The 17425-nt window shown below is 41.7% G+C and overlaps 1 protein-coding gene across 1 annotated transcript; it reads right to left on the bottom strand.

The window, feature by feature from the left end:
- Positions 1–367: 367 nt before the first annotated feature.
- LOC311139359 (uncharacterized protein) lies at positions 368–14281 on the bottom strand (the record flags this gene model as incomplete). The annotated part of the gene is made up of 13 exons (XM_084174231.1): positions 368–584; positions 761–813; positions 8064–8194; positions 8321–8390; positions 10198–10233; positions 10390–10460; positions 10585–10752; positions 10907–10935; positions 11060–11171; positions 11311–11565; positions 12429–12704; positions 13305–13625; positions 14236–14281. The coding sequence occupies 13 exons, from the start codon at positions 14279–14281 to the stop codon at positions 368–370; spliced, it is 1785 nt and encodes a 594-aa protein (XP_084030357.1).
- Between the last annotated feature and the right edge of the window lie 3144 nt (positions 14282–17425).

A 17425-nucleotide genomic window follows, 5' to 3' on the forward strand; every position in this document is an offset into this window, starting at 1 on the left:
TTCATAGTTTGGATGTCTTCACTATTCTAAAATGTAGAAAATAGTAAAAATAAAGAAAAACCCTTGAATGAGTAGGTGTTGTAAAACTTTTGACCGGTAGTGTATGTATGTCAAGAGTGTACAATTACTGACAACATCAAAATAGTACAAATACCAATCTTCACCACCGCCACTGCATATATTAAATGTCAGCCTGTCCACTTCTGAAAACACTAATTTGAAACATTTCTCAGTATTCACACACAGATCCCTTCTCTAGGATCCAGATAGCTTCGTCTAATAACGACTTCCCCAACAAGAGAACTTCAGTTAAATGTATGTGAATGTAAAGGATGTCTGGTTAGCCTGTGCTTTTCTGTTATTGTGCTTAGACAGTCCATACATTGTCTATGTCCCGGTCCTTTCTCACTACCTGAGAGTAAACTGTGTCTTCCCTTAAAGGATGCTGGTTCCCCACTGCCACTGCAGAGTAGGTGACATCCTCAGCTGGCTTGACATCTGCATCTTTCTGGTCTTCTCCAGATGTGTCGTGTGCTTTGCTCTTGGCAATGTTGAATCTGACGATCTCCGAAAAAAACCAGGTCCTGGGGAAAGACAAAGAGAGGATGAGAGAGCTGAGGATTGCTGAATGATTACAAATATAATGTGACTTTCTGAAATCTTAGGCTGGAATTCAGTCAAACGCACAACAAAAAACAAGTTTTCATTAGTTCTCTGTTCCTTCCTTGTGTGGACACAAGCTGAAGCTAAACAACCTCACCTCTTCTCTTCCTGTCCCTGTCCTGTCTGCATTGAACACCAGGCTGCTTGCATCTGAAAAACAACCACAGAGGGTTTTGCAGAAAGCAGAAGGGGAACTTGAGTCGTGTGCATGGTAAAAAATATGGTTTCTACTCACCAATGCTGACAGAGGGGTTGAATAAAGCCTCACGCCTAGGTAGAGAGAATTATATAAATAGATTCACTGGTAAAACACAACATTCAGTTCCTCTGCACTTCTAATGACCTTAAAGACCATGAGTATATAGATCTACTGAAAAATAACAAAATACGTTTGATCAAACTTATGAAGTTGCATACATAAATGCTATGCACTGAAAATTATTTACTAACGTCTAACTAACACACGCACATAAACTCAGCAAAAAAAGAAATGTCCTCTCACTGTCAACTGCGTTTCTTTTCAGAAAACTTAACATGTGTAAATATTTGTATGAACATTACAAGATTCAACAACTGAGACATAAACTGAACAAGTTCCACAGACATGTGACTAACATAAATGGAATAATGTGTCCCTGAAACAAAGGGGGGTCAAAATCAAAAGTAACAGTCAGTATCTGGTGTGGCCACCAGCTGCATTAAGTACTGCAGTGCATCTCCTCATCATGGACTGCACCAGATTTGCCAGTTCTTGCTGTGAGATGTTACTCCACTCTTCCACCAAGGCACCTGCAAGTTCCCTGACATTTCTGGGGGGAATGGGCCTAGCCCTCACCCTCTGATCCAACAGGTCCCAGACGTGCTCAATGGGATTGAGATCCGGGCTCTTCGCTGGCCATGGCAGAACACTGACATTCCTGTCTTGCAGGAAATCACACACAGAACGAGCAGTATGGCTGGTGACATTGTCATGCTGGAGGGTCATGTCAGGATGAGCCTGCAGGAAGGGTACCACATCAGGGAGGAGGATGTCTTCCCTTTAACGCACAGCATTGAGATTGCCTGAAATGACAACAAGCTCAGTCCGATGATGCTGTGACACACCGCCCCAGACCATGATGAACCCTCCACCTCCAAATCGATCCCGCTTAATTCCTTAGACGATAAACGCGAATCCGACCATCACCCCTGGTGAGACAAAACCGTGACTCGTCAGTGAAGAGCAATTTTTTGCCAGTCCTGTCTGGTCCAGCGATGGTGGGTTTGTGTCCATAGGCGGCGTTGTTGCAGATTATGTCTGGTGAGGACCTGCCTTACAACAGGCCTACAAGCCCTCAGTCCAGCCTCTCTTAGCCTATTGTGGACAGCCTGAGCACTGATGGAGGGATTGTGCGTTCCTGGTGTAACTCGGGCAGTTTTTGTTGTCATCCTGTACCTGTCCCGCAGGTGTGACGTTCGGATGTACCGATCCTGTGCAGGTGTTGTTACACGTGGTCTGCCACTGCGAGGACGTTCAGATGTCCGTCCTGTCTCCCTGTAGTGCTGTCTTAGGCGTCTCACAGTATGGACATTGCAATTTATTGCCCTGGCCACATCTGCAGTCCTCATGCCTCCTTGCAGCATGCCTAAGGCACATTCACGCAGATCAGCAGGGACCCTGGGCATCTTTCTTTTGGTGTTTTTCAGAGTTAGTAGAAATGCTTCTTTCGAGTCCTAAGTTTTCATAACTGTGACCTTAATTGCCTACCGTCTGTAAGCTGTTAGTGTCTTAACGACCGTTACACAGGTGCATGTTCATTTATTGTTTATGGTTAATTGAACAAGCATGGGAAACAGTATTTAAACCCTTTACAATGAAGATCTGTGAAGTTATTTGGATTTTTACAAATAATCTTTGAAAGACAGGGTCCTGAAAAAGGGAAGTTTCTTTTTTTGCTGAGTTTATTTGATGATATCATATGACTGTAGGTGTCTGATGATACATTCCATTCCATTGAGATACATACAGTATATATTTATTATGTTCTCTTTAATTACAGACAGTGTACACACACCTCTTCCTGAGAATGATGAGGTAAGCTATGGCTGTCACGACAACTGTTACCAGGAGGGCTGCAGTAACAATTCCCACAACCTCGCCAGATGATGGAGGTGGAGACTGATCTGGGAAAGGAAACAGAACCAATGTCAACTCTTTGACCTCTGACCCAGCTGATTGTCAGACTGAATACTACAATATCTACAGTAAAACTATTGCCACTAATCAAGATTTATTTCTCAATCATTTCATAAGATCCTTTCTTTTCTTGCCGATGTTAAGAGTTCCAGACTCACCCAGTACAGTGAGGATGGTTGTTATCTCAAATGAGCCACTGGGGAAGGCTGTCAGGAGACAGATGTATTTCCCTGCATCAGTCATCTCCACATATTTTATAGTAATAGAGGCTCCAGCGAACTCCAACCTCCCTTTTAGGGGCGACTCAAAAAAAATTTGCCCATGGATAGGGCTAAAGATAGCTATGGAAACCTTTTTGCTATCTGAGTTCTCCCAAAGCCACCCAGCCTGAGTGAGATTGCCCTGGAGCAACTCACAACGCAGTGTGACATCATTACCCAGGTACCCCGTCACCTGTGGGTCAACACTGACCTGAGCTTCCAACACTACTAGAGATGGAGACCGAAGAGGAGCGAGAGATGGAGAGAGAGAGAGAGAGAGAGAGGGATTACGAACCGTTGACTTTATTTTTATTTTTACACAGAATCATACAGTAGTTCTATTATTGTTTTTTAGCTTCTGTTTTCCCCTCTAGTCTGGGTTGTGTTCATTTGGGCACAACATATCAAAATATTTTGCAACTGAGAAATAAAATGAGTATTCCTTTTTGGACAAGTTCAGATAGTAACTCCCTGTTTTCTTCATGTCTACTGAACACAACTCTAGGTTAACAGGACCTTCTCTATTTTCCCTCCAGGTTAACAGGACCTTCTATATTTCCCCTCCAGGTTAACAGGACCTTCTCTATTAATGAAAGTCATAAATAAAAAGTTGTCTTACCTGAAGAGAGGCCAATGTATGCCAGCAGCAAAACGGCAGACAGTCGGCTTGTTTCCATAGCACTCCTGCTACACAAAATATTCAAATGTGATCTGTGTGATCTATGGCCTACACGCGGTCAAAACACTTTTAACTTGTAAGAAAAATTACATTAAATGAATTGAAGCATTCGATCAACCAGGAACTGAGCATGGACCTTGGAAGAGTCTCTTTGGGCTACTTTTCTAATGTGGGTTAACAACCCGCTATAGATAGAGAAGTGAAAATATAGGAAGCATATTTCGTGCTTCCTCCCATGAGTGTCGTAGACTGTGTCAAAAGTGCTTCTGGTTATTAGGACCTTTTTTTAGACTGTGGTCAGTATGACTGCTGCTGATTTGTCAACATCAGGCAAGTCAGGAGTATTCTTTAATTGCCTGAAGATTATGATCACTTGCTCATGTTTAAAACACTTTTGCGTGAGCGTGTGCACGTGTGTGCGTGCGTGCAGGTGTGTAGGAAGGGTTATATTTGGATTGCTTCTCACTCAGAGATGACAATCAGCGTTACAAGCACTGCTAGCACAATCCTAGTGACAGACCCCACTGACAACGTTACTGATGATGGTGGCTCTTCTGAAAACACAATATGACCTGGTTACACATACAGCCTTGATTTCCCACACCATCTCTTGTTCTTTAGTGCATTTTGCGGGATGGATTACTAGACAGGAGCATTACAAATAATGGCAAGAATGATAAATACATAATAAAAAACATTTGTTTGATAGGATAACTCACATTAACCTTCGGAGTTACTGGCAATCTTTGTCACCAGTTAGCTATTTACACTTAATGTAGTCTACCCTTGTGATTTTCAATGGCAGAACTCTCAGAACTCTTTTTACAGCTTTTTGCACTGTAACTCTTTTTCCAATATCTCTTTTGTACAGTGAGGATGGTTGTTTCTTTAAGAGTGCCACTGATGGAGCCTGCCCATTTACAGGTGTATTTCCCAGCATCTGTCATCTTCACATCTTTTATAGTGATGGAGGGATTGCCTCTGGAAGTATTAGCCAACTCCACGCTCCCTTTTAGTGGCGACTAAGGAATGTAAGACTTAAAATCTAAGGAAGCAATGTATAGGATAATACTTTATGAAGTTGATGTCCTGTCCACTGTTATTCGAAGCTGTTTGTTTGAAGAGCATTCAGATGTCCTTTACAACCATAGAGGTAGATAGACACTTGGACCAAAACCTGTTTTAGCAAGTCAGCGTTGTTGAGGGCTTTCACCATTTTGAAGTAGTCAGCTGGATGGGTTGAGGAAGGATCACAGAATTCCATCCAGGTCAACAGGAGGGGTCAGCCAATGAATTATACTCTTGGGCAAACATACAGTGGGGGAAAAAGTATTTAGTCAGCCACCAATTGTGCAAGTTCTCCCACTTAAAAAGATGAGAGAGGCCTGTAATTTTCATCATAGGTACACGTCAACTATGACAGACAAAATAAGAAAAACAAATCCAGAAAATCACATTGTAGGATTTTTAATGAATTTATTTGCAAATTATGGTGGAAAATAAGTATTTGGTCAATAACACAAGTTTCTCAATACTTTGTTATATACCCTTTGTTGGCAATGACACAAGTCAAACATTTTCTGTAAGTCTTCACAAGGTTTTCACACACTGTTGCTGGTATTTTGGCCCATTCCTCCATGCAGATCTCCTCTAGAGCAGTGATGTTTTGGGGCTGTCGCTGGGCAACACGGACTTTCAACTCCCTCCAAAGATGTTCTATTGGGGTTGAGATCTGGAGACTGGCTAGGCCACTCCAGGACCTTGAAATGCTTCTTACGAAGCCACTCCTTTGTTGCCCGGGCGGTGTGTTTGGGATCATTGTCATGCTGAAAGACCCAGCCACGTTTCATCTTCAATGCCCTTGCTGATGGAAGGAGGTTTTCACTTAAAATCTCACAATACATGGCCCATTCATTCTTTCCTTTACACGGATCAGTCGTCCTGGTCCCTTTGCAGAAAAACAGCCCCAAAGCATGATGTTTCCACCCCCATGCTTCACAGTAGGTATGGCGTTCTTTGGATGCAACTCAGCATTCTTTGTCCTCCAAACACGATTAGTTGAGTTTTTACCAAAAAGTTATATTTTGGTTTCATCTGACCATATGACATTCTCCCAATCCTCTTCTGGATCATCCAAATGCACTCTAGCAAACTTCAGACGGGCCTGGACATGTACTGACTTAAGCAGGGGGACACGTCTGGCACTGCAGGATTTGAGTCCCTGGCGGCGTAGGGCGTTACTGATGGTAGGCTTTGTTACTTTGGTCCCAGCTCTCTGCAGGTCATTCACTAGGTCCCCCCGTGTGGTTCTGGGATTTTTGCTCACCGTTCTTGTGATCATTTTGACCACATGGGGTGAGATCTTGCGTGGAGCCCCAGATCGAGGGAGATTATCAGTGGTCTTGTATGTCTTCCATTTCCTAATAATTGCTCCCACAGTTGATTTCTTCAAACCAAGCTGCTTACCTATTGCAGATTCAGTCTTCCCAGCCTGGTGCAGGTCTACAATTTTGTTTCTGGTGTCCTTTGACAGCTCTTTGGTCTTGGCCATAGTGGAGTTTGGAGTGTGACTGTTTGAGGTTGTGGACAGGTGTCTTTTATACTGATAACAAGTTCAAACAGGTGCCATTAATACAGGTAACGAGTGGAGGACAGAGGAGCCTCTTAAAGAAGAAGTTACAGGTCTGTGAGAGCCAGAAATCTTGTTTGTTTGTAGTTGACCAAATACTTATTTTCCACCATAATTTGCAAATAAATTCATAAAAAATCCTACAATGTGATATTCTGGAGAAAAAAATTCTCAATTTGTCTGTCATAGTTGACGTGTACCTATGATGAAAATTACAGGCCTCTCTCATCTTTTTAAGTGGGAGAACTTGCACAATTGGTGGCTCACTAAATACTTTTTCCCCCCACTGTAGCATAACTGCAGGAGGCAGTTAATCCTTAAGAGTTGATTGATGCACCCGTGGGTTCCATATGTTAAGCAAGTGATATAACCTTTTTTTGGTTATATAAGGATTTTCTTATTAGACTATGGTCTGCTGATTTGTCAACATAACTTGTTATTGATAATACAGTAGGCCTATACTGTAGGTGGTTATGAAAAAAGCCTTTTGTGGATTACACTCAGAACCTGGGGTATCAGACAACCTTATATAGTCGCAGTTGTATTATTTTACACCGTAGCGTCATAAATGTTCTTATTATAGGTTGATTCACATACATCATTTCAGGCAAATTTTCATTTGCAGCTTTCTTCCACCACAAAGAGAAGTGAAGGTGATGCACTGAACAACCTCAGCCCATCCAGAACATACTGTACCACTCTGTCCTGCCTCCACTGTCTTCCTCCATCCAGAACATACTGTGCCACTCTGTCCTGCCTCCACTGTCTTCCTCCATCCAGAACATACTGTACCACTCTGTCCTGCCTCCACTGAGTCTTCCTCACTGTTGACTGTAAGTGAGTATGAGGGGTAAATCATTCTGATGGGGATTGAGTTCGTGTTCCTTATGCGAACACAGGCACAGTAACTTCCGTGCCAATAGGATTATATCACTTACTTGGCTTCTATATAATTATCCACAGAATTAAATATAACATTTATAGTACATGTTATATATTTACCTATTTAACATTATTTATATGTATCTCTATGCTTATCACTTGTTGGTCATATTGTTCTTATCATAGCTATTGTTATTAGGCAGTTTATTTTATAGATAAGTATCCAACAGTCCCTTGGCCCACAACAGAGTTGTGTTCCCCCCACTTCCCAATACACATTTCCCAAACAACACTGACCTCCTGTGGTGAGATTAAACATAGCGCACACACAATGATTAATCAATGATTATTCTAAATCTGTTTATTCATCTGCAGATACTTTTGTTTTTCAACATATTTACATTTTTATATGTGTATACCTATTAGCCAAAATACCCAACCATTGTAAAATACATGTAATGCTTGGCATCTTCATGGAACCTGCCAGGTCAGCTGATCAAAGCCATGCTGGCCTTGTTCGAGAGAATCAAAACCATGAAGTATCATGGATAAATTGTGACTGACTGATCTACAAATATTTATGATGCAAGGTGGCGGAGAGGAGACAGGGTCCATGCTGCACCGTCAGCAGCCGTAGAGCTCCCATAGGCTCCAGAGAGGGGGTATAATCCACATGATAGTAGTTCACGGGATACCCCGGAGCCATACTCCACTGGACCGCCGGATTTGTGACTTTGCTGACATCACTACAGTATGGTGGCCCACAGTGCCCACCTGCAGTCCATCAAATGAACCAGCAGGGAAGGCTGTCAGGATACAGGTGTAGTTCTCAGCGTCAGTCATCTCCACATCTTTTATAGTGAAGGAGGGATCCTCTGTGGAAGCACCAGAGAACTCCACCCTCCCTTTTAGGCGCAAATCATAAATGTGTTGCCCAAAGGTAGGGCTAAAGTGAGCTATACCAACCTGTTTTCTATCTGATTGCTCCCACCACCACATAACCTGAGTGAGGTTGTCCTGGAGCAACTGACTAAGTAGTGTGACATCATTAGCCAGGGACGCCATCATCTGTCGGTCAAAACTGACCTGAGCTTGCAAAAGCTAGAGAATCAGAGACAATCAGAGAGACACACACACCCACAGAAAGAGAGCCAGAGAGAGAGAAACATAAACTAGGAATAATCAGACGATCAACTAGCTGACCTGCAGAATTCTCTTTGCATCCCTACAGATTGTTTGACCAAACAGCAGCTTAATTGTTGGGGAAGAGACCCCATGTTTGACTCAAGTTAAGTAACAGTATTAGTGAGTGGTGGACTGAAGGTATGTATTAGTGTAAAATTATAGAAAGAATGTCGACACTCTATATGCTCCCAACATTTAATGGGTAAACATAAGCAATGTTTTGGCACACAGTGCCTTAAAGGTTGAAATGTAAAATGTAGTTTAGTGTAAAATTATACCAGTATTAGTTAAGCAATTGTACTTCAACATATTACAGATGTAGATGGGTTAAATATACTACAAAACATGTTGATGTGACAAATGATTTAAGCGTTACCAGTAAGTGCTGCCGATATCAAAGATATCTTTTGCTGCCTCCATCTCTCTTCCTACTAAAAAAACTATCTATATAAATGAAAAGCAACACACAGATTGTAGGTTCCTGTTTCGTTTGTCTAATTTAAACAGACATTTCCCATTGGGATTAATTTCTTTATTGTTCAATTCATCCCGTGAGACAAAATAAGAAATATTGAATGATAAATACAAAGTTCTCTGTACTTTTCATCCAATCCAACCCCACTCATTTAACACTCACGGTGCATGAGTTGTGTATAATATTATCCTAAATAAAGTGTGATGGGTCAAGCTTCTATGTATTACACCCAATTTTAAAGTCATTAACAAAATCCATACATGGAGCAGGGTTCAGTTCATGAGATTAATAAAAAATCTAATTCCATCATTTTATTGGAATTTAAGTTAATCTTCTGCATTCTATATAGGGCACTACTTTTGGCCAGAACCACGTAGGTAGTGGATTAGGAGTCAGCAAGCATAACAGGACCACTCAAACTTCCTCCTTTCAGAGGGGGATACAATTTGTCCTTGTGTCTCAGTGTACTGTTACCTGTTCTATATTACATTGAGAAATTAGGCATAGCTGGATGGCTGAGGTGTACAAAGACCAGTGTCTCATCAGAGGTGGAGGACAGTAGTGTCTAGTCTTCTTGGCTGGTCATCCAGTGGTTTGTTGTGCCCATGTTTACTTGACTAAGGTGTAAAACTTGATGGGTGAAGTCCAGAGCCAACTGAAGATATGTAATTGAGATCAGCTGTTCTCTGAGTCAGGGAGAGGGAGAGGGAGAGGGAGAGGGAGAGGGAGGGAGGGAGGGAGGGAGGGAGGGAGGGAGGGAGGGAGGGGAGGGAGGGAGAGAGAGAGAGAGAGAGAGAGAGAGAGAGAGAGAGAGAGAGAGAGAGAGAGAGAGAGAGAGAGAGAGAGAGAGAGAGAGAGAGAGAGAGAGAGAGAGAGAGAGAGAGAGAGAGAGAGAGAGAGAGAGAGAGAGAGAGAGAGAGAGAGAGAGAGAGAGAGAGAGAGAGAGAGAGAGAGAGGCACTATAAAACAAGTATAATCAAAGGTAATATCATAATGACGATACAATAAAAAGTTCACTTACCACTTTATACTTTTATTGTATATGTTGGAGCCCTGTATTTCCGGGGTTAGTAAAGACAGAACGAGACACAGTGAGCACGTTTGTGTAAATCATCTATAGCTACTACTGTAGGTAGGTTATTCATCAAAGATTGTGTATCGGAGAGTGCTCCTTTTCATTACAGCTGTAACAAAATGCTTCAATGCGGTAAGGTACCAGTAAGGTGCCAGAGGTGCAATACTACTTACAGTGTCAGTGTTGGTTTGTCTGGTAAGAAGTTTTCCCTGAGGGAGAACAGTAAAGGACTCAGTCAGTATGCTTACAGACCCACAGTCTGTCACAATGCTGCCATCGCTGTAACTAACTCATACAGGACATGGTGGGAACCATAGATATACAATATCATAAGTGTTTTATTTAACTTTGTGGTGGAAACTCACTCTTGGAGGTGGTGTTGGAGCTCCAGCTTTCTTATTCCCTACACACTCATACTCGTGTACACCTGCAGAAGCTGTTTGCGCATGTGGTGGGTTGAGAGAGACAAACAAAATAGCAGTTGATGAACTTGATAACGAGACAGATTGTTGTCAGCTCAGAAATGCTTGCTACACTCAATACGCAAACTTCTCTCTGACCTTTGGTTCCTGGTGTGTGACTGGTGGCTACAGTATGGCTGGTGGCTGGTTGCGGTTGCTTGTGATCGTGGGTTCTGTCCTGGATTTGGGTGGTCAGTTTGTGCCCCTCACGTCCTTTGTCAGAGCTGGTCATGGACATATCCTCTGTCTGGGACAGTGTGTCTGTATCTGCTGGACATCACAGATGATAAAGGACAACTGTGGTTATCATCTGCAGCACAGAGAGGCTGTCCACTCTCATCTCAGTACATGAATGAATGATATCTCCATAGAGTAATTGATAAACGTGTACTAGACTAAAATGATCATGTTTTTCTCCCACCTTTCTGTTTGTTGTTCCCTTTCTTGTTCCTAAACAACATACAGAAAACATTTACATATGGGACATCTATTTACTGCCAAAATGGTCTGCAAAATATTTATACACAAAAATGACTTATTGGCGTAATCAACCACATTGGTTTCATAGACTCACCAATGATGGGTTATGCCGAAATAGAGACCAAGAGCCACAGCAACCACTACCAACATCACAGCGACTGCTATACCTGCTGCTCCCTCTGGGCTTAGGGGTGGAGGGGCTTTCTCTGCAACGCACCAACACAGGAACACATTCAATAAACAAACACAACCTATAGAACAGATGCTGATGTGATGTTGCTAGTTTTTGGCATTAGTTAGCTTCGATGGTCTACCTCTAATGGTGACTGTATCAGAGACCAGTACCTTTCACTGACAGACTATGGCCCATAGAGACGACGTGTCCGGTGAGATCATTCCTAGTATGACATCGGTAGTCCCCGCTGTTGTTGTAGCTGACACTCTTTATGATGTATCCAGCTTCATGTACACCTGTCTGTTGCCCATTGAACAACCAGGTGAACGCAGCAGGCGGTACAGACTGAACAGAGCAGTAAATGAGGGTGAATGACTCCACCTCAGCGATGTGTTCGCCCAGGATGGTCATAGAGTCTGGTCCATCTGTAAACCCAGGAGCAGAAGACCCTCAGACTGTAGTAGTAAACACAACATGTACAGATGTAGAATCTTAATTTGAGCCAGTTTGCTACAGCATGAAAATAATGAATTATTATGTGGTTTATAATTAATGGACATCTTCGTAGCGGTTGCTACATTTTTCATAAGGAAAATCAAGTCTGAAATTTCAAAATGGAAATTACAAACTTCAGAAGCCTTTTTAAACCTCAAATACACTACACATTTTACAGTAAAGTTATTCTGCAACAGGGTAATCAAATTAAGATCCTACAGCTGTATGATGAGGGCCTAGAGTTTTTCCTGACCACATGTCCTGACCAGGAAAAACGTGGGCTCTAAGAACTAGGCATTATGAGTGTAACATCTCATTGGGCAGTTTCCCAGACACAGATTAAAGGTGCACTATGCAGAAATCGAATAGTTTGCCTAATTTCATATTATGTGACAAAACAAGCAAGGATTGTGTAGAGAATTATTGAACCATCTAAACCGCTGTGAAATGTATTTTCCAAACCAAAAATATTCTATTTTCAGCTGTTTTATGCTGGTGTACAAAACCGAAAGTAAAAGACGCAAAAAATGAAACTTAAGAACGGGAAACATAGAAATAGCGCACATGCAACAGATCTACCAGTTCTTAGACTTGCTTTCATTGAGAATGACAGATCTATAACTCACATTTCTATGTGAATTTGTTCGAGTCGCCCAAAAAATTACATACTGCAGCTTTAAGCCTAGTCCTGGAATTTAAAATAGTTGGAAGCATGCTAGTTCAGGACTAGGCTTAATCTGTGTCTGAGAAACTGACCCATAGAGCATTAGATTAGTGTTAGACCTTTACTCACAGTTCACTATCATGCTATAGGAGGCAGTAGCAGAGCTGACAGGGTTGATGAGTTTACACAGGTATTCTCCGCCGTCGTGTCTCTTCACAGGACTGATGGATACTTTCCTGTTTTCCTCTGAGAAGAATATATTGCCACCAGCAGACAGAGGCTGACCTTCCTTCATCCATTGTATAGCAGTGATGTTACCAGCAGCCTCACAGGTTAAGGTGGCGGAGCTCGCATCTGCAAACAGATGGTTTGTTGGTCCTGTGATGTTGGCATCAGATACATTCTCTGTAAAACAAGAGGCCAAAGACTTATGATATATCAAAGACACTACAATGATGATGAGGATTTTAGTGGTTTTGATGATGATGATGATGATAAGGTCAAGTGAATATCTATTTCAAACTTTACTCATGGTAACTAAACTCTTAAAGCTAGAATCCTGACTTTAAATTGATTACATATACCCATTGATTCTTGAAGACTGTAACGTCCCACCGGGCACACACTTGTTGAATTAATGTTGTTTCCACCTGAAATTACTTTGAACCAACGTGGAATAGACATTCAATTGAAGTCTGTGCCTCATAATCTTAGTTCAACAGTCATATCCCATCAGAACCCAAACTATAAGCTTGTTTTACTCCAATGTTTGTAAATAATATAAATGTAAACAAACACTGTACAGCCTCAAAAGATGGTTAAAACTATAATGTTGATATCATGGATGGTCAGTCCTTGAATCCATTTCTCTGTCTATGAATGTGAGAGTGGTTCCATTTCACCAGGCCCATATCTCAGCTTTTACTGAAGTGGGATGACCGCTTTGTTATTGTTTCAGTTAAGGATTTTAGCTTTAACTCTCTTTGTCATGACACTTTGACTTACCATACACAACCAGTTTAGTTGATCCATTGATTGTTTCAGCTGTAGCTGTTGTTATAGCCAGTCTGTATTCTCCACTGTCATCCAGGGTCAGATTCCTGAGCTCCAGAGACCAAGTATTGTTGTTCAGAGTGATCCTGTCTCCGTATACAGGCCCTATAATGTCAGAACCGGTAGATGTTATAATATTGGCTCCACCAACACTCCAGGATATTTGTATGAACGGCTGGGCTGGTGGACTTAGATTTGTGATGAACATCACTGTCCCTCCTTTTGCTCCATTTACAGGGCCTTGTGGTAACACACCCTGACCGGCACAGAGACCTGGAGGGAATACAAGGAGGCAGAGAGCATGGCCTTAGACAACATACTGTACATGTAGGTACACACTGTCCACTCAAACGTTCCATCATTCAGGACCGTTCTAAATGGCTGACTCAGTAGGCCCAGTAACAATCACTCAGCAGTAATAGTCAAACATAGCTAGTTATACGTGAACACAACACAGACAGACTGTCTTGCACAAAAAGGGGTGTAGCCAACATTTGTAGTTCAAACACAGGCGAATAGGACGTGGAATCAACATTTTAATACTTTCATGTGGTGTCTGACAAATACATGAATAAGTCAACAGAATAAGGCATGGTCACTGACAGAGTTTTCTCCCCTACTTTGGTAATTAGTGTAATTACTGTACTCTACTGTACATAGTAATCTATAGTACAATAGTACAATTTAATTTCAATGAAAGGAAACTGTAGATGAAATTAGCAACGAGTGTAGTTATTGTGCAGTTAGGCCTACGTGCAATTACAAGGGGGGAAGGAACACCATTCAATGTAACTACACTGTAAATGTACAAATCAAAGAGCTGTAAAGCATGGCCTAGGTAATAACAAGTGGTTTAAAGAGACAAAAAATATATCTGCTTTACCTGTGAGTATGGACAGAGTGAGAGAGGTGGCTACTGCAGTTTCCATTGCTGTTGGAATACTTTGTTCTGTTACAGATTTAGAGAGCGCTTCTAGTACACGCACAGTGTGATGCTATACAATAGGCTGAGGTATAATATTTTAGAGCCGCCAGCCAGGTGACAAGGAAGTTACACATTTACCACAAGCCACATTGCAGTGACCTTTGTATCGGTTCAGGTAATGGCCCTGTAATGTTGTTATTTTGATACATATATTTATGGTTTACTGTACATGAAGGACAGGATTACGGTAAACTGGATAATGATCTGCATGGCACGAGAACACACACCTTTTCCTAATGTCGTCATTCATGAATGTGATCCGCCATTCAGGATTGGGCCTTGCTGTGGACCATGATGCGGAGTGAACTTAGGACACAAACACTCAGGGAGACAAGGATGAGGACCAAAACTACAGCTTTTAATGAATCCAATAAACAGGCTTTTGTTTAGTCGGCAACCCAAACATGAACTTATGCAACCCAAACATGACTATGTTACGTTTTTTGGTAACATTTCCCTTTTTTATAAATACACCGAACTAAAATATAAACGCAACATGCAACAAACAAAGATTTCACTGAGTTACAGTTCATACAAGGAAATCAGTCAATTGAAATAAATAAATTAGGCCCTAATCTATGGATTTCACATGACTGGGAATACAGATATGCATCTGTTGGTCATAGATACCTTTATAAAAAGTAGGGGCGTGGATCAGAAAACCAGTCAGTATCTGGTGTGACCACCATTTGCCTCATGCAGCACGACACATCTCCTTCGCATAGAGTTGATCAGGCTGTTGATTGTGGAATGTTTTCCCACTCCTCTTCAATGGCTGTGCGAAGTTGCTGGATATTGGCGGGAACTGAAACACGCTGTCATAAACGTCGATCCAGATCATCCTAAACATGCTCAATGGGTAACATGTCTGGTGAGTATGCAGGCCATGGAAGAATTGGGACATTTTCAACTTCCAGGAATTAAATACAGATCCTTGTGACATGGAGCCGTGCATTTTCATGCTGAAACATGAGGTGATGGCAGTGGATGAATGGCATGTCAATGGGCCTCAGGATCTCGTCACGGTATCTCTGTGCATTCAAATTGCCATCAATAAAATGCAATTGTGTTCGTTGTCCATAGCTTATGCCTGCCCATACCATAACCCCACCGCCATCATGGGGCACTCTGTTCACAACATTGACATCAGCAAACTGCTCACCCACATGACGCCATACACACTGTCTGCCATCTGCCCGGTACAGTTGAAACCGGGATTAATCCGTGAAGAGCACACTTCTCCAGCGTGCCAGTGGCCATCGAAGGTGAGCATTTGCCCACTGAAGCCGGTTACAACGCCAAACTGCAGTCAGGTCAAGACCCTGGTAAGGACAGCGAGCACTCAGATGAGCTTTCCTGAGACAGTTTCTGACAGTTTAGTCCTGGGCTGGGGTGGTTACACGTGGTCTGCGGTTGTGAGGCCTGTTGGATGAACTGCCAAATTCTCAAAAATTCTCTAAAGTGGCTTATGGTGGAGAAATGAACATTCAATTCTCTGGCAATAGCTCTGGTGGACATTCCTGCAGTCAGCATGCCAATTGCACGCTCCCTCAAAACTTGAGACATCTGTGACATTGTGTTGTGTGAAAAAATGGCACATTTTATTGTCCCCAGCACAAGGTGCATCTGTGCAATGATGATGCTGTTTAATCAGCTTCTTGATATGCCACACCTGTCAGGTGGATGGATTATCTTTGGAAAGGAGAAATGCTCACTAACAGGGATGTAAGCAAATGTGTGCAAAAAAATGAGATAAATAAGCTTTTTGTGCATATGGAAAATTCCTGGGATTCTTTTATTTCAGCTCATGAAACACTGGACCAACACTTTACATGTTGCGTTTATATTTTTTGCTCAGTGTACATGAATCTTTCATGACATGTACCATGGATTACTTGTATTCATTTATTTAAAAAAATTAAAAATATATTTGATATAAAGCCAGGTAATATTACAGTTTGACAGGCTAAAGTACATATCTCTACATTTTAAAACTACGGACAGGTTTGATTCTATTGAACATCTTCTTGCCGAGCAGATTCCTAATCAAGATTGTGCTTCATCAGCAAAGAGGCTCTGGGGTTGACCAACCTACAGAAACATTTACAATGAAACATGTTTTATACAGAGTAACCAAGACAAAATCACGGCCATTATTATATATATAAAAAATAAGCTATTTTTATAGAAATGTTTTTCATTATCAATGAATTCATGAAATAATATTACATAAATAAATGTAAGACTTATAAAAAAAAGTAACAAATATTTAAAGATACATACATTAAAACATACAGTACTTAGCATATTTATGACAGCATACATCACTTTCATCCTCACCCTTCAACAGCCCCTCCTTGTCCCTCTCTCCTCTCAGACATCTACAGTTGCAGCAGTCCCACTGCCAGAACACTGGTCACCATCAAAGCAAACGACCAAATGGGGGCAGCAGAGGAGGCTGTAGAGGAGAACAAGTCATATCACCTGCTGTGGTATGAAGTCAGGTCAGTGCAGTGATCTCAGGGATTACAATGAAAATGAAATTCCAGAGGAGTGTAAGGCTCGAATATACACTTCATATTTACACAAATTAGAGTGACTGAAATATCAGGTTTTTAAGTTATTATCCAGGCTCAGAATATGGAAGACAAATTAAAGGTACAATTACAAGTCACAAAGTTCTAGCTGTGTTACTTTACACAATAAAGTTGTGTAACTTATTGTGTTAACTTATATGTGTTATGAACTTAATTGTGCATACACTTTTTCACGAATCCTAACTGCAACTTCAAGCTGTAACTAACCTCTCAGCTTGTACACCACAGAGTCTTTCAGTCCGGTGATGTTGTTGGTGGCAGTGCAGGTGTAGTTCCCAATGTGTAGCGCCTCCATCCTCTCTATGACGTAAAGGGTGTTGTTAACACCCGTCTCTGTCCTGTTGAACATCCAGGTGAAGGTAGCAGGAGGAATAGAGTCAGCTGAACAGCTCAGAGTTACCCTGCGTCCCGTTGATGCTGCTGATGGTCCATCTATTGATATGTTCTGGGGTCCAACTGCAACATGGTCAAATCAAATAATTATCAATGCT

This window comes from Coregonus lavaretus (genome assembly GCF_964263955.1).
Source record: "Coregonus lavaretus genome assembly, chromosome: 13".
NCBI classification, from domain to species: Eukaryota; Metazoa; Chordata; class Actinopteri; order Salmoniformes; family Salmonidae; genus Coregonus; species Coregonus lavaretus.